A 24,181-nucleotide genomic window follows, 5' to 3' on the forward strand; every position below is an offset into this window, starting at 1 on the left:
AATCATATGAAATATTCCTTAGGTTAAATATTTACTGTTATTTTCAAGATATTGGTATTGAACTTATTATAAACATGGCACAAATGCAAAGCCATCTTTCTCAGAGGCAATATACTTCTTTGAGTTGCTTTTAGACTTATTTCCTGATGGATATTTGCCATTAATGCACTATGACTTTTGCTTTTATGAAAAAGTGCTCCAGCCCAAGCTAAGAGAAAGTTATAATTTAAAAGATGGTTTCCACTGTGCTCAGCATTCTCACAGTAATAATAGTTTGTCCTTTTTCTGTATTAAAGCTACTGTATTAAATATTTATATTGATGTTTATTTTGTAAACAAAGAAACCAAATTAAGCTACAGACGAAGCCTATGATGTGTTTTAATATCAGCATTTGTTTCCTGTTGCGGCCTTTTATACAATTGATTCAAAGGAACATGATAAATAATAAATAATATTTTTTAAATTACATCAAAGTATTTGTGTTTGCTGGAGGAGATAACTTTTTAAAAATAAAAAATAGAAAATACAGAGAACATCCAGTCCCTATTCTATATGCAGTAAAGGTAATAAAATCACCAGTAAATATTTGGCATTCCTGAAGACACCGTGATTGTCACAAAGTCCTTTGAAATTTGACCTAAAAACTCAGCACATTAGGACTAGAGAAAGCAAAAGGTTTTTGTGTGACATTTTGTGCAAGAATTTCTTCCTGATCAATAGTTGAACAGTCCAACAAACTTGAACGTGCTATTTGGAAGACAACGGCACACATGTATTTAGTTCATTATATTTCCCATGTTTTCCTCAGACTTCTAGAAAGTTTATTTCCTACATAACACTTCTGCTGCTCATGACTGGACTAAATAGTGTGTTTTGGGCAGGAAGGATCTAGGCTGTGTGCTATAGGTGAGATGGTAAGGAAGGGTATTCACCTCTCTAGACCTTATAACCCTGGGATTTGTATATACCTGCTTTTTAGGCATTATTCACCCCTCTGGCATCAGTGGTCACACAGTCATAGCTACACAAGGCCTTATAAAATGTCTGGCCCTTAATCCATGCTTTAAACCAAAAACACCTAGAAGATGTCCTGCTGCCAGTTGTCCAAATCAACCCTTTAGTGCCATTTGAAAGGTTGGACTTTTTTTTTCTTGATTGTCAGGGGGTTGTCACTAAAAGGGCAAAGGAAAAAAGAATCAACCCAAAAAAAAAGAGAGTAAGAAGGACAAACTGAGGAACTGGAGCATTTATTATTCTTCAGATAAGGTCAGTAAAGACTATCAAGGCACCAGCTGTTATCACAGAAAAGGTGCTTGGGTTTTCCTGTCTAGTTAAAGCTGTCAGTGGTCATGACATAATGCACATTCCTCAAGCTCAGTTATCAACACAACTGAGATACTTGTATATTTTTATGTCCCTGCTTTAGCCTGATAGTGGTCTTTTGCTGTACATTCTTTAGATTTTACACACATACATTGGAAGTGTTGAATGTTAGTTTGGTGGTTTTGGGACTGTTTTCCTTCCCTTTTCAATCTGATAGTGAGGTGCTGTAGCGGCTGCAGTCACATGTTGCTGCAAAGTTGGCTTTAAAGTGGAAAATTAAAGATGCATCAAACATAGGTTGAATTCACTGACTCCAAAATTAGCATATGCTATTTTTCAAGGCCTCAGCTAAGGACAGTCCTTGTGGACCTTGACCCATGTATCTACAGAACTGTTAGCAGATGCGCTCCAACAACAACAACAAAAAGAGCAAAAGGAGTAAAAGGAGAATTCCAATGAGTGTTCTAGTCATGGAATGACTTCAGATCACCTAAAAAAAAAAGACTGCATTACTCATAAGCAGTTATTTGATGCTGTATATGCACATTTAATTACCTATGTGGTTTCTAATGAAATCATAATTAATTCTCTCCAATTGTAAAATATTGTTGCAATTCCCAAACACATGTTGATTGCAGTTGGTTCATCTCACTCAGCATTATCTTTCATACTATTTTGCTGACTTCCACTGAATGAAATGAAGGCCTAACTCCACTGCCAATATCAAAGTAAGTCATGAGGGTTTCATGCACTATCCAGTGAGGGAGCACCACAATCTTCTAACATAACAACAGTTGTGTTTTGCAGGGCTTTGTGTGCTTCTCACCCCAACTAATCACTGGGAAGATCCAAAATCCTGCAAAGTCCAATGGGCCCCTCAGTTCTGCTCCTGGAGGACTTTTGGATACGGAAATGCAACGTGCAAAATCCTGTGAGTGGGAGGACAACTCCATAGGGCCTTCCTGGAGGGCTTCCTGGAAGGCAGGGGATGTAGATGGTAAAAAGAAAGAGCAGCGTGAAGGTGCAGGCCTGGAGGCCACAGGTTAAAGAACATTTAATAGGAATGAAATGTCCTCCTTCTTTTAAAGACCAGTGCCATTCAAGAGCAGCAGCCAGCGAATTGCAAGTTGTATTGGGATAAATCATACCACTGTCACTGTCTGCACCCAAACTAAAAATCCGTGCTTATACTGGAATGGACAGCAAGCTCAAGCACTGGATCACTGGTCAGCCCTACTGCTAGCATGCTGCCTGATGCTCCATGGCAGCGGACAAAGCTGCAGTCTTGTGCTGATGCTCAGTATCGGGACTGCTCCTAAGAGGAGACATGAACTGAACTGCACCCAGTGCGGTTACTTCTGTCTGTATAGGTGCTCAGGGCTGTGCTAGCTGGCTGGGTGCCAGCACCCACTGGCACTCATACTGCCTCCCAGGCTGATGCACTCTCACACAGGCTGTGGCACAGCACTCATGTAATTTTAGACCAACCAATTAAAAAAAAAAAAAAAAAAGGAAAACAATTATTAAGACTTCAGCATAAAGGTGCATCACAAAAGATGAAGAGGAGATGCTTGGACCAAATTCATCATAGTGTGAACCCATTTAACCTGTAGACTATGGAGAGGTCTCTGGCCGCAACAGAGAGAGAGCAAAAGAAGTCAAAAAGACATTGGTGCTTTTCCCTCTCGAGCATAACCAAAGCATAACTAAAGATGGTAGCTTCTGAGTTTGAATGCTTTTTGCTCTAAGCTATTTAGGAAAGCAAAAATACTTTCTTCCTCCCAACCTACAAAACAGTGCGGAGATATATTCTGAGTGTTTGCTCAAAGAAACAGGTATGCACTCTCTCCTTTGCAAGCACAGTGTTTCCAAAGTGTTGCCAGTAAGCTTTTGCTTTGTAATAAACAGATTCTCTATTCTGATCTTCAAGTACGCTTTTGTCTGTGTCCAAGTCTTCCAAACAAAGAAATGCTTTAAGACAAGTCTAGTGTTTCTCTGAAAAAAAAAAAAAGAAAAAAAAAAGGATATTTCTTAAAAAAAAAAAGTATTCTGTGAAGAGATGGCTTGCTTCTTTTTATAAAAAGACGTTCTTAGGTTAAGCAAAGGATCTGTACAACAGGACTTAGCGAACACAACCTACTCCATAGAAAACATGCAAACAAAAATTTTTCCTCATTTAAATCAAACATACAAGAAGATAAATATATAAAATCACAGGTATTGTATAGTGCATCAGCAAGCTGCCTGATTTTTGTTTGTACAATATTTTACAAACCAGTCTAAAATGAAAACCATTAATTTCCATTGACTATTAAACATGACATTTTTACTTAAGTTACATGTTTTTGGAAAGCTGCAATCTTGAAGCATTTAATTAGAGCCAATGTTTCTGAAGCAAAGCCATATTTTACAACAACAACAACTAAAAAAGCCTTATTAGTGCCTGACTGCATGAGTCCAATTTCAATTATATGATTTGGCTAAAAAAGTTATCCTTTGTGATCCCACACCCTCATTCAACCAGGACTGGAAGGGACATATGAACAGGTTTATCACACTTTATTACAAGTCCTGGGGTCTGATCAGAAAAACATGCTGCTGAAATTAAACTGACACTAACTGGGCTGCAAACAAGATATTCTGCTCCTGCTCTAAGTTCAAGATACTCCAGAAAAGACAGAAAAAATGAAGAGCTTAAGCTTGGATCCAGTCCCTGTTTACCAATCAAGTATATCTGGAGGGTAATTTCTTGCTATTTTGAAGTTGCAAAACAACAACAATCTCACTGACTTGCCTGGTATGTTAATAGCAATATCAGAAAGTCTACTTTAGTCACCGTTTACTCTCAGCATCTTCACACGAAACAAAATAGCCCCAAACCTTTCTAAGCTCACCAAACATAAACATTTCAACGTATACAGTGATTCCGTGTGAATGTTGAAGTACTTCAGGATAGAAATTGAGATATTAATCAATCTAATTGTGATCCCAATCATTGTGTATGAATTCCATTGACTAACAGGTTTGGGTTTTGCTTTTTTTAGTATTTGCTATCTGTGTAAAACCACCAAGTTCCCCCATGCCCTCATTATCTGCCTTTTGGAAAATCTACATATACCTAAAACACGGATTTTCTAGTACATACTTATTTAGTTAGCTAAATAATATGTAGTGTATTAGTGTTCTTATTCTGCAGATCGCGGTCTTTACTTCAGACCTTTGCCAATCCCAGGGATTCATATTCAGCCTGATAGCCAAAGGACATAGCAAGAGCTTGAATCTATCTTACATATCTGACACAAACCTGAGAAAGCAGACAAGACACTGATGCACTGGTAGCTGACTTCATTTGGAGTGACGATATCCTAGGAAGTCTTGGACTATTAAAAAAAAAAAAACATATTTAGGCACCATACATCAAGCTAACTCATCTACATGATATGTCTACTTTTGATTATGGAAGTTTGATACCACAACTTTATACCCAACAAACATTTAGCTCTAAAATTTAATCACTTAGGAATCTTTCATTACTTAGGCCTTAGAGATCTTACTATTCTTTAGAGCTGAAGAGAGGAGAAAGAAGTCCCACCTTAGGCAGCCCATTACCCAGATGTAGGAAATAACATAGAAGGGTCCAGTTAAAATAGAAATGTTGTATCTTCAACTGATTCTTAAAAAAATATTTAAAGATAAAAAGGTGTCATGCTTGGCCCTACGGCATTCAGAGCAAATCACTGATGAATGGGACAGCAGTACTTACGCAGATAATTATTTTTTACATAATTTTGTTGTAAATTTTACTTGCTTGATTCTCCTTTGGACTCATTCTACAGAATAAGAATTTCATTTGCAGAAGGAAAAGTCAACTGCAGTGATAAGTTGCAATGAAAAGTATTCACTAGCAGAGAAACCACCATGTCTCAAACACTTTTATAACTGAGCCTCAAGGAAATAGCTCTTTCTGAACAATGTTGTTATTCAGCATTAAACTGAGCATCAGAAACATTGGCAGTCAGGTAGTTCCAGTGGTGCTGATATGTCAATAAATTCATCCTTACTTTTGGCCAGGTCACAGCCCCAAAATAACATCGTTGACACTTGCAGGTAAACTCATAACTATGGAGGTGCTTTATCTACTATATATATATATATTTAAATGTATCTACTATATAAAAATTTTTAACATTAGTCATTTTGAGTAATGAAAGTCCAACTTGCCTATGACGGATCTAATAGGCAGAATACTGCACTAGATTCTTTTCTTGCTTCCCATTAGGTCCCATATATACATAACATACTCCCACTGTCTTTCTCTGGACCTTGGTCACTGTCTCTTCCCCATAAAAGCACAAGGGAATAATATACTGCCAGGTAGCTTTGGCTTAATATTCTAAGAATAGATTTTGTTCTTTTCTAGATAATACATCCTACCAGCAATCTGGCATCAACAGGCTGTGATATGAGAAAGACATTTAGGTAAAATGCAGCAAACAGTGAAATTATATTGGCTTGAAGAACAGGTTACTTAACCCTCAACTATCTAATCTGACACATTAGGTTCATTCTAGACTCTGCCCTTCGGGAAATGCCAGATGTAGCCTTTTCCCCAAAACTATCAGTATCTCTTTTCCAAGAGCCATAAAAATTCAGCTTGAGTATGTCATTTGTTTAGAACTGAAAGGTCAGAACTGGTATGAAAACAACAGAGCTCCTTTTTCTGCAAACAAGTGGAATAATGCATATAAGTGAAGATTTAGTAATCTGAGAGAGTTTGTAAATGCAATAAATTAACATAATTCAATCATCCTGGTACTGCCCTATGAAGCTCTTGATCTGATAGTGATGTGATACTAAGAACTGCCTTGATTTTTCAGGTCGAAGTGCCAATGCAGACTAAGAATTTCAGAAATGTAATAAGGGTGTCTAGAGAGCCTTTCTGAAGACAGACCTGGGGACACTGTCTCAAACTAGTTAGGAAGAAACCAGCTGTTAGCAACACTTGCAGTTTTACTTCCTAACTGAATAAACTCTAAAAGAAATATATATCAGATTCATAAAAATGAAATCAGGAATCAAAATTAAGGCTGAAGAGCATGATAGAGTTTCCTTCAACTTTGTCAAGCTGCTTTACTCTGATTTTCCTGGAATTCTTGCTCAGTTGTTCTGTGCCTTGAGACGTGGCACTTTTCAAAACACCAATTTAAAGCAATAATTGCAATTAAAACCTGTTCTCTCAGTCAAATGAGATCTCTTGTGTTTTGCATCCATCATGTCCTAAAATAGCCAATAAACTAAAAAGAACCTTCTCTGCACTCTCTACTCCCAAAATGTTATTTTTTTATTTGTACAGCTCAAAAGAGATAACAGTGCACTTGACTGAGCATTTAATATCAGGGAAGTTTTTAAAGTTTTCTCTTGCAGAGAAGGGATTCCTCAGAAAATTCCATCACTACATGAATTACCTGCCAGCAACAAGAAAGGGAGAAATGTTGGGTGAAATTGAATGAGATAAAGCCACGGAGGGATGGAACACAAATGGAAAAGGAAAGTGCTGGAAGATGAATGAGCGCTAAAAAGGTCTACTTGCTGCACACAGGGCTGCAGGGCTAATACTAGCAATAGGACAATAGTACACCTAAATCATGTGTGGGCAGAAGCTCAGAGGAAGGTTGTACTGTGCCTGTTTCCAGGAACCCAGGCTTAAGCAGGCTATCAGACTTGATTCAAAACTTTATAGCATTCAAACCACAGAGAAGGGACCACCTTAGACATATAAAAGAAACAGAACTTTATTCTCAGCTAAATTCAGGGATCTCTGGGAACAAACTCTGGCTAGAGAAACTGGAAAGGATTTTCTTGTCAGCATGCGCTGAGATTTTATCGCTAATCCAAATGGCATCTGGGCTGGGGCTATGTGCAGAGCATCCCGACTACTCCATATAGCCCTTGTTGCTGGCCCATGAGCACTGTGAGCACCTCAGTCCTTGGGTTTCCCATATAGTCAGAAAGCACACCTAAGCAGGTGCTGGAAGAAGACTTTATGTTCCACATCTCATAGCTATTAAAAAAGTAGACAAGGGAGTGGGGGAGGAGACTGGGAAGGGAAAATCACAGAGCTAATTGGGGAAAAGATTTCCTTTAAATGCTAAACAACCTTGAAGAAACATGATGGCAGTCGAATAACTGATGATAACACTAAATACTGGTTAAGGCAAGAGAATACAGTTGTAAATACAAAACGAGAGCAATAAAGTTCAGGCCAACTTGGATAGATTAAGAGCACACGCTTATAAATAACTGCAGTTCCACGATGAAAGAGGCAATGTAATGAGGCAATAAGAAAAATCGACATACTCCTCTGTTACAAAACACTAAGCATGAAAAGATGCTTACACTTGTTGTGAATAAAAGTCTTCCTCATATCTTCCACACAGTGGTTGGTGACAGAAAAACCCTGACAGAAGTAGTAAGGCTTTTAAGAGGTGAGCTGCGTATCTGGGAGAAGCAGCTACTGGAGTATGTAAATGACAATGCATAAGGGAGGTGGAAAAAACTACGTTTTCTAATTTACTTAAATATTTCTATATAAACGCAAAGCAGATCTTCAGATCTCAAGCATCATTCTTGTTAATACCCAAATTATAGAAAATGTGTACAAGTTGATGGATAAAACTAAAAGATACAAATATATGTAAGATTTTGTCCAGTCCTCTGAAATTTATATGCATATACATTAAAATATTCTGTCTGCCATTAGTTAATTTGTCACTAAAATATTATGCAGGTTAACATTTCACTATGATGGGTAAGCAAATCTACAGTTTCACTGAAATGGATTGCTTTCCATTAGCTTTACTTTATCATTGCCAATGAGTAAAGGCAATAGAAAACTGCAAGCTCAGACACTTAAGAAATATACTAACCACACAATTACTTACAATATTTGTGAAGAAACAAGAATGGACATCCATAGAAAATGCTGAACAACCTTAAATTATTCCAACACTTACCTATATAGTCCATCTCTCTCTAGCACCACATTTAGTTAGATTTATACCTGCAGTACAGTAATAGCAAAAGCTTTTAATTTCATTATGTTGCATAAAATTACTTACAGTGCTTTTCATCATTTCATGTTTTGAATGATGGAAGGGGATATACACAGTATTTAAAATGCTGACTGAATAAACTACCTGAGTTATAGAACCAAGTATTGCAGAAGGAAAAGTAAGGCCAAGGTTGAGAGACTGACTTTACTCGACCATCATTTTGGAGAATGCATCATGTACATGCATTCCTGCAAGAAGAAATGGCCTTAAGTTGCACCAGGAGAGGTTTAGGTACAATATTAGGAAAAATTTCTTCACTGAAGGGGTTGTGAAGCATTGGAACAGTCTGCCCAGGGAAGTACTTGAGTTGCAATCCCTAGAGATCTTCAGGAAACAGATAGATATACTGCTTAGTGACATGGTTTAATGGTGGACTTGGCAGTGCTAGGTTAAAGGTTGGACTCAATGATCTTAGAAGTCTTTCCAACCTAATTGATTCTAAGATATCTTGTTTGCAGCTGTGTAAAAAGGCATAATAGATGTAGGATTAAAAAAATAGATGTCCTAATTCCATACCAGGCATTTGACAGATTGGTCAAATCCTTGCAGATGAGCAAAGGGATTTTTTAGAATGAGATTATGAATGTATTTAATGTCCTAAATCTATATATGCTGTAAGAATAAACTTTAGTATACCAAGGATTATTTCAAATACCCAGAGTTTTCCTTCAGTCTGGAGAGTCCACAGTTGCCTTCCACTTTTTGATCACAAACACCTGAATTAGACACGGGAGCATAAGAACATAAAACCCCTGTGCCCATTGTAGTGCTAGCTAACTTGGGCTGGCTGGGGGGGGGAATGTAGCTCTTCTTACCAAATATTGCTAGCTCCAAAAAAGGCAGTGGAATCTGGAGTAGGAGAGGAAAGTGCACCAAAAATGCTATTTCAGTAAAATATAAAAGTTCTCACAGATTCAGAATTGATACATTCCACTTCCTTTTTCATGTGGAATTTTAACTGTTATACTTTTACAGGCTCTTCTGATTCATAAGTAGCACTACTGCATATAGAGTGTATCACACTACCGAAATCAAGTTTTTAGGTGTTCTATGTTAAATGTTTTATAAATCATTAAAAAAAATAAATTTAAAGCAGATGCTGCTGCTTGCTGTTTGATGAATCTTATCTTTTTAAGTGTACTCTATCTGTGTGTGCCAATAAACCATTACTGGATTTCAGAATTATACAATAAGTATTTCCAAGCCCCAAAATAGAGAATATATATGCATATAGATAACAGATATGCATATTCACATTCTCATCATATATGAGAAAAGGGGAAAAAATACTTTTTGAATCAGAAATTCGTAGTTTGAGCCTTAGTACTTATGCAGTTCTCAGGGTGTCATGGATTCTATGACTTAGATACTGGGAAAAGGCTGATGAATTCATAGACAAGCATCATCAGCCTTAGAAAGAAGATCCTCAATAGCAATCCTTCAAAACTTAATGTAATAATAAAACAGTAATAAAGCCAGCAATCTTGTTTCCTCCTCCTATCACCCAGAAAAGCCACCGTACTGCGTATCCAGATTGTAAATACAGAATCTATTTGTCATGATACGCAAGATCATGTCTAAATTGCTGCAACATCTCCTTTTGTAGCAAGTAATTTACAACTTGTGTACACTGGCCAAGTTCCACAGGTCATTCAGAATTACAATTCTTTCTCTTAAGGAGTGACTCATGTACCATCACACACAAGTGATAAACAACATTTGTTAAACACTTAATTGGCAATTCATTTTCTAACTTAAGGGTCATACTGCAAGCACTTGGAGCAAAATACTTCAGAAAAACTCCACCTGCCCTCCCTTCCATATTTGGTTACACCAATGTAACTCAGATGAAGAGAAATCCAAATCAGTCTCATGTGGTATGAAAATAATACTTCTGTAAAACACCCAACTATACCAAGTTCTATTTAAAAATTGGTGTGCTATTTGAGGATTTTATGGTGGGGAAGAAAGTGGTGGGGAGGGCATTATCAGTTCTGAAGGTAGTCTAAGAGTTATATTTATACAGGCAATAGACAAAGTCTTGGTGACAGTATAATGCCTAAATCTACGCTGAGTCATTGAAACAAGAAAATAACAGATCCATCATTGTTTACATGTGTGTCACCAACCTCACTATAGAGGTTAATATCTGCAAAACTTGGACATTCCTTAGTAGTGTCAACAGACAGATTTAAATGGTGGCCTTTTGGGCATCCTTCTTGTAAAGCTTACCATTTTATGACAACACTGCAAAATCAGTTCATACCTGATATGTGGTCCCATACAATGTGTTAAAACACATGGAGCAACACAAAAACAATGACAGAATATCTTTGTCAGAAATCATTAAAGTCCCACTGTTTTATAGAGACTGATAAATTGATAAAGTGTGAAAGAACCAGTTCCTTCAAATCTGTTTGATTACTTGTTAACTTACTTCTCTGGCCAACTGGTAACTGCCCAGTTTGGCAATGGCTGTGTTATCTTGCAAAGTTGAACCCCAAGGGCCCAGTCTGCCAAGAAAGTTTTTAATGACAACGTGGGAGAAGAGGCAGAAAGAGCCTTTGTTCCACACCAAAATGAAATTAAACTAAAACATTTGTATCCTTTTCAAGTTAAGAATAAGATTTCTCTCCATGACTGAGTGAAACCGTCAATAATTGCAAAGCCCAACTTTGAACACAGGCCTTACACAAGACAGTTTTCTAAACTGAAAAATGCTTTTTGTCTTTGTTTCTTCATGTTCTAATATTATTTCTACCAGTTCAACATGACAGCTTAGATGTGTTACCTGAAAGGGAATTACAGGGACTCTTACTCCTGAAAAGATATAAAACAAGTATTTCATGTAAAGAGTAACACTCATGGGAGCATAAATATCAGTTCTGTGAAGATGCAGGGACAATATATTCAGAGACCTAGCTGTGCTACTAAGAAACCTCTTCATTAGAGGGATTCATTTGTTTGGATTAGGTTCTGCCAGTGAACACAAAGTTTTCTTCCTGAGAGATCCCCTTGATTCACTGACATTTGTAAAGTGCTATAAAATGCTAATTGGTATCATCAGCAAACCATTAACATTCTGTTTAGTCTTGCTCTCAAAGCAAAAATTATAATAGGAAATAAAATGTCATCCAGCAAAGAAATAGCTGAAGACTTTAACAAGGGACAACCTTTATTTTCCTTTAGATGTTAAACCTATCTGTGTATTACTGCTTGTCCTTACACCCTTCTGGATATACAAAGCCTTAGCAGTCAGAAACAACCATTTCTGCTCCTAACAAGTTGCCTCCAGCCAAAGAAGTTTGCTGCTATAGAAAAATCAATATTCTAATAAAAATCTATCTTTTACTAATTTTCTCTGACTTCTGTGTTCCTAATATTCTTTGCTAATCCACAGATAGGCTTTCAGCTGACCAACAGTTTGCATCTTTGCCCCAAGCTCTGGCTTGCTTCTTCTTGTATTACTAAGTCAGGTAGATCTTTTCCACCAGATCTTGGAAAGAGAAATCAGTCTGCTCTACTGTGCTAAAGTACAAGATGCTTTTCATAGCTCTACTAGACTGAATACTGCAGAGTTCAAGCACAACACGGTGTCTGAATTACAGTAACATGTAAAAACATTTCTGGATAAAAAATACTTTATTGCCACCAATTTAAAACCATAAACATACTCTGAATCCAATTCAATATATTCCTTATTTGTTCCTGATTCTCTCTTTTTATTATTATTAGAAGAAATAAATTTCCAGCAAGGCTTGTGCTTGACAAGGCTCCATTATTTGCACATGACAAGGTTTATCAAAAACAGTTGGATTTTTATGAGGAGTCTTTCATGTTTCCTCCATAAAATATAAATAAATGAAAAGGATTAGATGGAGGAAGCAGAGTATAATTCATCACCAATGTGAGGCAGAAGGAGCAGACTGCAGATGGATGAACTGAAGAAGAACGTGGTGACTGGTCTATAGAAGAAAACTACTGGTCTCCATCGAATGCTCAATAAAGCGGCACTAACTTCTCTTGCCACTTCTGCATGTCCCTAAGTGCACAAACTACAGAATCACCCTAAAATGCAAAAACACATAAAACAGTAAGGCAACTATCTAGTTTGATTTGCTTAGCTAATACTTGTTTGTTTTGTCCTTATAGGATAAATTACAAGATGAGAAACTCAAAATTAAATCTAGTCCCTGTAAATAGTTAGAGAACAATTAGGAGGAAAACCCTTTTAATGTTGCAGTGTCTCACTCTGTTCTCCATTACTCTCATGTCAGTCAGATAAAAATCCATTAAATTTCCTCGTATTCCCATAAAAACAAGTGGTGGAGACAGTGGACCACTTTTTTTTTCCCAACTAAATCTGAAAGATTTCCTGTAATCCTAAAGCAAATCCATGGGATTACTTCTATCTATCATATATGCCATACAAAGAAACTCAGGAACATATTTGTTTTCTACACAAATCAGGCAACTATATCACCTTTCATGTCTTTGTGTTAACGGCATATAAAAATTAGGCACATGCTAACTGTGGTTATTTGGATAGAATTTTAAAAGCAACAGAAATTGGTTAATTTCAGATGCAAAGTGGTCCCAAGCTTTAGCTATTGCATGCAGTCCCAAATCCATCTTTCTAAACCTAGTCTCTACATTCCAGCAGAACTGAACTTCCATTTCTCTTGAAACTCTAAATTTGAGCATCCTCTTTTAGTCCAGTTGATAACAAACACAGTTTTGCACAAAGCAAAAACTCTAATGTTTAGATTCAGTAAAGTAAATACAAAGCCAACAAGCACATTTTTTTTTAATATAGCAGAAAGTCAAAATACCATCTTATCTTCCTAAAACAAAGTAAAAATATTTATAACCATTTATTTAGATACTTTTCTGCCAAATTTCATCAACATTAATGTGTTCCCATAAAACATTTTTCTTTTGGTGAAACTGCAATGAAAAACTTCTCAAATATTACAGTTTGAAGAGTGCATTTCAAAGGCCTGTCCTCAAATAAAAGCTGATGCTCATCACAGATATTTGAAGTGGAAAGCACACACTTCTTGGATGCAAGTACACTGCAAATACTTAGGCAGATTAATTATGAAAATATTATCTCACCTTAAACCACTGCAGTATGCTCTGTATTTTTTCAAAACAAGTAGAAAGACCCTCCCCTAAGCTGTTCTCTTACTACCTCATAACCTTACCAATAAAAACTTCTGGTTTTTATCTATATGAGGTGTGCCTTTCTTCCCACACCTACACAAGACTCTGCCTGTCAGTACTAAATCTGTTTCCAGTAACAAAGGAGTCAGGGGAGACTGTCCTTAGAGACTGAGTGAATTAGCCAGAATAAGTATGAAATCTTAAGTTAAAATAATGGTTTAAAGAATGATGGGCACAAGGTGGAGAGGCACTGTCTGAAGGAGATTAATTTTGCTAACAGTTTCTACAGTGAAAAGGTATACATTATATTTAGCCAATCCTCTGATTCAAGTGTGTAAGCCACAGTAGAAATCTAATAGATTCTCTAATTCTCTAATAGAGAAACATTTTTGGAACAATTTTGCATCATCTTGTCAAAGCATGAGTTAAATCACAAGTGTTAACATGCAAGGTAAATAAAATCTTAAACACCTTCTTGCTTTATTTCAGACTTAGTTCAGAAAGAATAACTTCATGCTTCATTTTTTCCTTCATTTTAACATTGTCATTTTTGGTCCTGATCCCACAAACTTTTATATATGTGATTTCCTCATACAAGCAAAGCTGAATACTTGCATTATGGTTTGCAGAATCTGTGCCTTACATTGCACATTCCTCATGCAGTATTCTACCAGTACTACATAAGTAGATAAATGATTAATGGGCAACAGGAGAGATTCAGGTGCTACTTTAGGCAAACTCATTCCTGGGAATTTCTTTTGATGCAGGCTATGTAGCTGTGGATTGACTAGCTAAATCTCTGCATTAATGAAGTCTATCTTTTATTCATAAGTCTAAAGCTGAATGTTTTCATTTGTTGGAACTGAATTGTGACCTCCTGGTACTTCTTCCCCTGCCAGGCCATGTGATATTTAAATGTGTTGTATATGCCCTGATTTAATCAGGTTATACAAACCTGACTCAACTGATGATAGAATCTGACCAGATAACCTTATTATTTGTTTTGGACTGTTGACTAAATCTTTGGCACACCCTATATTGCGTTGCAGCCAGGATCAAAACAGGGGCAAAAAAAAAAGCAGCTATGAAATTATGTTTCAATATATGGAAGGTCTAAATCAGATCTGTAGACATGCTAGCAATAAACACAAGGCAAAGTCCAACTCCAGGCAGACTGGGAAAGTTTCCCTAAGTATTGTGCACCAAGACATCAGCATTATATTTGCTCTTGCTTCTCCTTCTGATCACAAAGCTGCTACAGTTTAGTTCCTGTTACTTCTGGAAGCAGAACAGTGATTTTCCTGTAATCAAAATTAATGAACTCACATGGAAGCACTGATACTTAAAGCAACATACAACAAAGGTAACATGGAGGTGTTAACTGCTACAACCTGGGATTCAGCCTTCCAGGGCCAGTTCAAAAGAAGCCAGTGATTGAGAGAAGTCAACATGAAGAGTCCAGCAAGCAATAACTGATATTCTACAGGGCACCAGAGCTGTCTTTGAGACTCTTTGATAAAAGAGGGAGCTCAGTCATCATTGGCCACTACCTCTAGGCCTAGTCCCCCTACTGACCTTCTGCATGTCAACAAAGTGCCAGATGTGATGTCTCTGGGACATATGGGATCCCTGGAGCAGAGTGTGAAACACATATAAGTGACAGGGCAAAGCTGATTTACTCAGCCTTACTCTCTCCCCAGAGTTAGGCATCAACAGACTACACCCACTCCTTACCTACAAATACCAGTTCCTTAACCACCAACAGAATGAACAGAGAATTAAGTTAAACCAGAGCAAGCTTAAGGCTCCTCAATGCTATGCATTAAGTTCAGCTTTGCCATACCAAGTAGGCATAAGGTAGAAAGATTGGTTTTACAGCAGGGGGAGAGAGGATTTGAGAAAAAGCAAAACAGGGAAAAGGATGTACAATAATTAAGTGGACATAAAGGAGCACAACGAGACAAGTGGGGTGTCTCTGTCACAGAGAAGGGCTAGAAGGGATCAGTTCTGAGGAATTGCAATTCAAGAGATTGTTTTATTTTCCAATAGGGACACAGCTGAAAAGGTTCTCCAGACCCAGTTCTGCCCATTGCACAATGTAAGCAGCATACATTATGACCCAAGGACACAGAGGACAGGGGCTGACTCAGGATGTGCAAGTTGTCCTGAGACAAACGTATTCTCTGCTTAACAGGACCAACCAGATAGGCAGGAAGCAGGTCGCAGGTGCTATGCACATGCCTTCGCCTCTTCCCGCAGTAGACATCTGGCACCTCTGAACTCCACAATTCATGTGCAGTTACTGGGCCATGTTCTCCTTCTGTACCCATCCTGCCATGCTGATGACAGAAAGGGGAGAAAAATCTAACAACTAGCCAGAATTTGAGTAGGAAATCCCAAGGCATCACAAAGATGTTAGCCCTATGGGTGCACAGTGCCCTGTGCCTCAGTCTGCTGCAAGAGCCCGTGGAGTAGCTGGAACGCCAGTTGTGCACTGCTGCTCAATCCTCATAACATCAAAGGCCTTATTACACACCAGGACGAGCTTCCTCCGAGACTGCCTCTCCATTTGTGCCTGTGATTTCTCAATGCTTTCATTCTCAATAACATGTTCACAGAATGAATAAGGGAATACAGAAAAATATCCCAGACTGTCTGTTCAGAAGGTATATTTCACACCCTAGGGCTGATTCAGGATTTCAGTCCAGCTGTTAAGACCTTCCTGTATTACTTTAATAACAACAAAAAGAAATCTTTAGCTCCCAAATTTTTCCAATTTTAGAAACAGACTAAGTACATGATAGTCATATTTTATGGGTAAAATTCTTCCCCCTAATCACACCGGAAAGCAGTCCATTCCTTACATAATTCCTGTCATTTCCAGGGAATTCCTTAAGAAATGATGCTTTGTCGTGGGCAAGATGGGAATCCTGCACACTCCAAAACCAATTTGTGTGGACTAGACAGGAAATACATCTGACTCTTCCATAATATAATTATTATTATTTTCCTGCTCATTGAGAAACAGAACTGATGCCATTATATTCCTCTACTTAGAAATAACAAACCACTAAACCCAAAGGGATGAATGAGCAAGAAAGACTGATTAACAAAGCCATTGCTAAGTTAATTGAGCAGAACGTCACTATTTCCCTCTGAAAAAAAAAATTGCTTTTCATCTCAAAGGATTCATAAACATTTTGCAAATTCTGTACATACAGAGCTGTACATGGTCTGAGGACCTATTGCAAGTGAGTTTTTAAATAAATTTACTGTGGTTACTTTCATTAGTGGCAAACTGGGATCATTTGCCAAAATAACAACGTAAGAAAATATTTGGTTCACGCTCAGGATTATTCACCTTGGAAACAATTCTGCAGTGAAGAGATCCAGCTATGGCAAAATCATCCTTCCAGTCAAGACAGCTTGCACTGCACGTTTTTAGCATTTAAATTTTAGCCAAAAGCCAGTTCCAAGCAAGTCAACCAATGTCTAAGAAGCTATACATTCTTGAAAACTACAGGAATGCTCACTGTTTCAAATAAGGTTTTATTAACTTAAGGTCCACCTGCCAGACAGAAGCTGTACAAACAAGATGAACATATAAAGCTTGGAAAAAATGTTCCTAATCATTCTTAAAAACAAACTCTCAGAAAAAAAAAGAAAAAAAAAAAAAGGCCTGTAGTAAGGATGGCTGTTCCATAAGAAAAATTGTTCTGGTAACACTTTGCAAACTATTTATTACCTATTTCACTGTGATTCCAAAGGCTATTGGTAGCCTGCACGGCAATTTGACTACTAGAAACCTTCTTCTACATAGGCAGACTTCGTGAAAGCGAAATTGGTTCAGAGGATGTTCAAGTTTTGCAGTTTGCCAACTAGAGATCATTGTTATAAGTTGGTGAACAGATTGCAGCTTTCATTACCTCACCATTTACTGAAACCTGAATCAAAACAACCCCAAAATATAGTAACCCAAACTTAATCACAACAGCATTGGCCTGCTGTACACTGACACAAGTTTGTAGAGGTTTAATTGAAAGTGTATGTTCGTGTATCAAGCCTGGAGAGACTTAGCTTATAAAGATAGATAACTCAGTGGTATGTGACCCCCCCAAACTTTTGGCTGGAGGGAAACCACGGAGTGCTTTGAAGTTTCTTATGAGATATAGAAGGCAGTACCTGACTCAGAGTGGGAATATGCAGATTAGAATTCCTCAGGTATTGAGCTCTTCTGGTTCACAAATTGTGTTTGAATGCAGTCTGAAGGAGAGGAAAATAAAAAGAGCCATACCGTATTACTTTTTAATGACACAGTTGAGGAAACAATTCCAAAACCATTTTTTCCCACTAACAAGGAGTCCTTCTGGCATATGTTGGAAGCTGTTGTTTGATATCAGTAGATTTTATGCTAATTCTTCACAGAGAACATACTATAAAGTCATAATTTTTATGAGAATTTTAATTACATGTCAAATTATTTTGTGTTTCACCTAGGGGAGGTGCAAGGGTGTTTTTACCTTACTTTTGGTTCTGTTTTCAAATTCCAGTTTCCATCATTTAAGAAATGTTAATGATGCTAATGAATATTAAAGGTCAGACAGCTAGCTTGTGTAAATTAGCACAGCCCAGCTGATTTCTGCAGCTCTACTGATTTACAGTTACCAAGGACCTTAAGATCATGGGACTGCAATTTACTAGTCTTGGCTATAGATTTTGTTCCATATATTCACCCGATTAGAAATATTTGTAGAGTCAAGTTAAAATGCAGGTTAATACAGTGAATGTCAATCAATATGAACCAAAACAATTTTTCACGTTCATTTCCATTTGCATAAGAAAACAAGGAAGCCTGACATAACCTGGTGCTAAGAATGAATGTTATATTTTGCCAAATAGGATTTCATAGAGCAACTTCAGAAAAATCCCAAAGATTTCTGGCAAGATCAATGAAAGTCAAGGTAAATAAAATACTCCTTTTTCTGAAAGCACCAGAAGTCCTGTGGAAGAAAACATTTTTAACGGAATTAAACAGGGCATCTAGAGGAACAGATAAAACTCAAATGGACTCCTAAAGGGTTTTTTTGTTTTGTTTTGTTTTTTTCCCCCTACCAGAGAACTGTAAGTATTACTTAGTTCAGAATTAGATTGAAATTGGATGGAAAGTTGCCCAGTAATAAAGAAAACCTTTTTGGATCTTAGGTAATTTGCAAGTTAAATTTGTTTGGATTAGAATAAAGGGCTTGAAAATCTTCCTTCACCACTTTAAGAATTTGAAAACAGAAATTTTGTGAGATGCCTGTAGTTCACCCTCTGAGACACGTCCTCACCTACCTGCTGACTGCTTATTCTGGCATAGATTCTGTCATCTTTTAAACAAACTATTGTACCCAAAAAGTATTTGGACTTCTGTTCCTACCCCTAACCAGGACACATATGAAACTGGAATTTGTATTTTAAGCCAGCTACAAAACTTCCTTTTACATTAAACAGTTTCTGCTCAATTCATACCTACCTGAAGCACAGCAGTCTCATCAATCTTGGGTCTACAGCTTCTGTTATCATATTTTCTCCCCTCCCACAGGGAGGGCACAAAGCTGCATTTTGCAGCTTCTGCCCAGAGAAACTCCCAAGTCCTTGAGATCTCCACAATCTGATTGCTATACACATTAGCATTGTCAGATCCATGAGCGACTTTTGACTCTTCTGCTCATTTTTCTACCCAAGAGCAGATCTCATTTTCCTGTCTTTTCTAAAGTCATGCAAAACAAGAATTGCAACGGCTTTTTTTTTTTTTTTTTTTTTTACCTTAGCTCTCTTTAGTCCTTAAAATGCATAAATGCTACTGAATAATGGAAATGCATATTGTCCTCTGGAACACATGACAGTCCAGGGAAGCTCTTCTTCCATTTGTAGCAGTTTGAGACTAATACTGTATGTTAAACAGCCTTCTGTGTCTCCCACTGTCATTGACATCTTGCCCTCCCAGTCCTCCTGCTGTGAAGCAACATGACACAAGACATTTAGGCATATTCACATATTTTCACATTAACACAGTACAAGAGTCCAGAGTTAAAGTGGAAAACATTCATTTAAAACAAACTTAACTTAGAGAGCCATCAGCCTGACGTGTAGATAACATCAGACTAGAGTACAGGAAAAGTTGAGCTGTGGCAGACGAGGCCAATAATGGATGCTCAGAAAAGGGTAACTAGGAGATAGCAGGCACCAGTTAATACATCCCCCAACATACTGCAGATGTTGAACGAACTCCACCACCAGTAATCAGTTTAAATACAGTGCTGTTCTACACCAGTAGAGGTACCGTGCCAGGTAAGTATAGTGATGTCAGTTTGACCCTGATTATTTCAAGGAAAAAAAACAAGACAAGACTTTTGCTACATGAGGCGATGTAAAGATGTGCACCAAACCAAGCTAGAGAAGAAACATGGGAAGAGTATTATTCACCTAGACACAGTTAACGAACTAGACAACTTTTGGATTGCTTCCTTCTGCCAGCTCAGAACATGGACAGAGTGAAGATACATGTGTCTATCCCCAGCACTGCATGTCAAATTCCTTCAAATTCCACTCAATCCTTCCATTTCCTTTGCAGACAAGATACTCCCATTTTCTCCCAGCAAGGAAGAAATAACCATTGTGCAGTCAGCCTGCATATTTTTCCCTCTCTTTCTTTTCAACCATGCTTAAAGTAGGGAGCAGTCCCACCTAAACTTACATGTCTGTGCATGAAGCAACCTCTTATCGAAGGTGGAATACTAGTATGGGAACAACAGGATGTTTTACTCTTCCTTCTTGTTACGACAACATAGCCATAATCATTATATATTACCCTTTCCGATACAAATCGTTATTTACACACATTGCCCAGGGAGAATGGGGGGAGGAGTTTTGGATAGAAAATGTGAAACATATCTACCTGCGCTTATTGCCATTACAAAGTTCACAGGCGGAGGAAGAGGCCAGAGCACCTCTGAGGGTTCTTAGGGATAGTTGCACAAGTGTTAATGAAATCCCATTAATCACAGCCCTAGCCATCACAAACTTGTCAGCACAGGAGGCTGCAGACTACCCACAGCAAGTAGAGAGGTTAGAAAAACATGTAAAAGAAGGTATGTGTATGACCTTTCCTGAGTCTGCAGTGTTGGTCAAAACATTTTCATGCTGTGCCTAAACCAGAGATGGGAGAAAGAAATGCCATAGGGAGAACATCTGCAGAACTTAAAATGACACAGTTCAGGGAATTTCCACAGTTCCACTCTCCACCTATCCGAGACTCGAATGGGAAGTATTTCTCCATTCACTTTGCCAGACAGGTAATTATTTGTACTCCTTAGTACTCGTATTGATTGCACCTGCAAAGGAGCATTGTTTTCTAAGTATTTTGCGTGCAAAACATGCCAGGGGAGAAGAAAGAACTATATCTTACCACCAGCATTGAGGCCCAGGAAAAAGCCTTATAAGCAGGAACTACAGCTTTGTGAAGAGAAACGGCTCTACCTGCTTGACATTCAGTCTCCTCTCACCCTGCTTGTTGCAGCTGTGCTAGACATACAGTAACCCTATACCTCTCACGCACAGCCCACGAGATCTGGCACCCGATAAGGTTTCATTGTTCACCATGGCCCAAGTTCATTCAGGTACACTGGTGTGAATTTGCACTTGCCCACAGTGAAGTCAGCAGAGATATACCAGCACAGTTAAACCTACAGTACATTGCTGGCCTCTTGTTACTATTCTAGACACCTCATTATCACAGAGGAATTTAGTATCTCTGGAGCAGGTCTGGAGAAGGGAAGCCTTTACTGTTCTCCTGGGCCAGATAAAGTGTCTTGGAACCCACTCACATATGTGGACTCCATCAGACAGAAGCTGCACGCCCTTCCCAGGTTTTCCCTGACAAACAAGAAGATGTAGAGGATTGATTTAAAGTGTCACTTAATAGGAGGTCTCCTTCCTAGCTTTCCCATAACATTGTCTGGAGGCCAGTTTAGAAGCTATGTACAGTTGGGAGGTCACACAAAGGCTTTTTTTGGAAGCCTTAAAGAGGTTTGATTTGTCTGCTTCTTGAGGCAAAAACAGCCTTTTTATCACAAACACATGAATGACTTGCTGGGCTTGTATCTCAATATTTGACAGGCTAGGTTTTTTTCTTTTTCTGTCAGAAGGGCCTGTACTTTTCCTCTGTCCCCAAACAGCTATATTCTGAAAAGCTATAGGAAGAACTATGAACATTTCCTCCTGTGCATATTTATAAGGGAAAAAGGGTATAATGAAATGTAAGATAATAAGGGAAAAATGTAAGTTTCTGTAAACTATGTTTCTAAATCATTTTGGTGATTTTGTTAACAAGAAATTGTGTTCAGTGACATCTTTCATTTCTTCAAGTTACATGATACAGCTTCTTTTGACTAAAAGGTCCATATTCACAGTGGTTGTTTTTTTTTTTTTGGTATGTTTTCAAGTGATCATCCAAAGACATTTTTTAAAAGGAAACAAAGACTGTAGTCAACATGCACAGATGAATTCAGTACTTCATATGGGATACAAAGAAAAAGACAGTAATTTGTAAACTGTGAGATAAAAAAAGACATCAAGGGAAGAGGGATTGCTTTATATAACAAGCTTTGATTGTAAATAAAATGTCTAGGCAGGATGTTTAACTGTAATAAATTGAGTGTTTGGGTCTTTGCTGACATATCTTTTTAGCTTTATTGACATTAGCTGTATTTGTATGGAACTTTATTGCATGGCAAAGATTTCCTTGTTCAGGATTTTAAAAAATGACTTACAGTACAAGCATCCTGAAAGCACAAATGATGGTGATGATCAGAGTCTGAGAAGGTAAGGAGAAAAGAAAATCACAGGCAAGACAGGAGACGCAGTGTGGATGTACTTAACTGCATTTTTAGCAGGATCAGCTTTTTGCTACATTTATTTTACTAGTAACTTGTAATGCAGTAAGAAAGGAGGGAAAAAAAAACGTTCTCCATATCATATTATTGCAATCTGAGTCACCAGTGAAACCAAAGGATTAGACTTCAGCTTTAGTTAGGGGTGATGTTCCTTCCATCCAGCCCTAGCATTTACTGCTAAATGAACAACAGTTCTGCCCTCAAATTCTGAGATGGAAGTAGTTCATCAGTCAGGGTCTGGAATGAACCTAAATGTTACATAAAGGATCATATATCTTTCCCAGTCTGCTTGATTCAGTTCTTCAAACAAATTTATTATTTTCCTATTCTTTTTCTTGCCAGCTACCCTTAGTTGAGATTTTACCCCTTCTCAGTGTTGAATTTTTTGTTTGTTTGTTCTGTTTTGTTTTTAATGTTCATGTTGCAAGGTTCAAGAACTTAACCCAACACCCTGAGACCTCGGGGAGTTGTGGTCCTGCCAGTGCATCAGCTAACCTTACTGAGATCCGAGAGAGATGTCTGCCCAAAGGTGAGTGCAGAGGAAAGCAAGGAGGCTGCACAGCATTGCCCTTTTCTCTCATGCAACCGGGCACACTCGCTACACTGGACAAGGGACTTGTCCCAGAGCACCCCTGTACTCTTCTGTTGATCCTTGCTTTCCCACAGCATGCATAATGGTTAAACAAGCCCTTTTTATTCTGAATTATAACGCAGGGCCTTTGCCTGAAAATATGCCATTTGAGACTGGGAGGATCTGTCCATCTAGTCACAGGGAAGAGGCTTATGTTTGCAACATGGCTGGAGAGGCCTTTCTCTGACCAAGCTGACACAAGGCAATTGAAAATCCGCAGGAGTTTTGCTCTCACTCAGCCAAAAGCAGAACTCCTCTCTGCCTAGGATTTGAGGTATTTTCTCAGCTCAGACATCATTATTTTCACAGCAAGACTAAGAAAAGGAAAAACTGTATTAGACCCCACAAGGCACACAGGAGAGCACATGCCATACACAGGTCTGAAAAAAGAATAGCACTACCTCAGTGGGTCCTTCGTCTCTATAGCGTGGCCTTCTAAATGAAATATTAAGGGTATGAATAGATTTGAAATACTTATGGGGGGAAAGAGGAGCAGACTTGTAGGCCTTCTACCTTTTTTTTTCTTTTCCAAAACCCACATCACTTCTTCCTTTCAAAAACGGATGGCTAGAAATTTATCCCTGAATGTAGTGAGCACTTGAAATGCATATGCCTTTAATGTGCAAATTCTATACCACACAAGGGAATAACTAATGAGCCACTATTTTAATGAATCAAGTTAAAATGGCAAGGTGACATACCTCATTTAAGGGAATGAATTCTTAATGTCATTGTAAAATGAGCCCCTCCTTCTCCTGGGAAGGGAAGACAATATTGGTTTGAGATTAAATCCTACATTTCTTGTGTCAGTTGCAGATTTTGCACAGTCCTCAGATCTTAGAGGATCACACCCTTCCAAAAACCGCTAGCAGTTTTTGATCAGGGAAGATAATGAATACAAAGAAAACAAGACCAAGCAGCAGTCAGCGAAGGAGCAAGGCAACCTCATACCCAAGAGCTCACTCACAGCCCGCAGAATGAGCCCTCCGTGGGCACCCACCACCCTAACGGG

General features: G+C 38.1%; 1 protein-coding gene across 2 annotated transcripts in view; it reads right to left on the bottom strand.

The window, feature by feature from the left end:
* Positions 1 to 22,975, bottom strand: part of LOC308199828 (uncharacterized protein) — a 65,252-nt gene extending 42,277 nt beyond the window's left edge. For both annotated transcript variants that reach the window (XM_080604498.1, XM_080604499.1), the window contains exons 1-2: positions 20,071 to 22,975; positions 4,629 to 4,704 (exon numbers count right to left, since the gene is read on the bottom strand). In XM_080604498.1, coding sequence (XP_080460624.1) covers positions 4,629 to 4,704; positions 20,071 to 20,150 — 156 coding nt within the window. In that variant the 5' untranslated portion in view covers positions 20,151 to 22,975. The remainder of the gene's footprint in view (positions 1 to 4,628; positions 4,705 to 20,070) is intronic.
* Between the last annotated feature and the right edge of the window lie 1,206 nt (positions 22,976 to 24,181).

This window comes from Anser brachyrhynchus (assembly GCF_964034855.1).
Source record: "Anser brachyrhynchus genome assembly, chromosome: 9".
NCBI lineage: Eukaryota > Metazoa > Chordata > Aves > Anseriformes > Anatidae > Anser > Anser brachyrhynchus.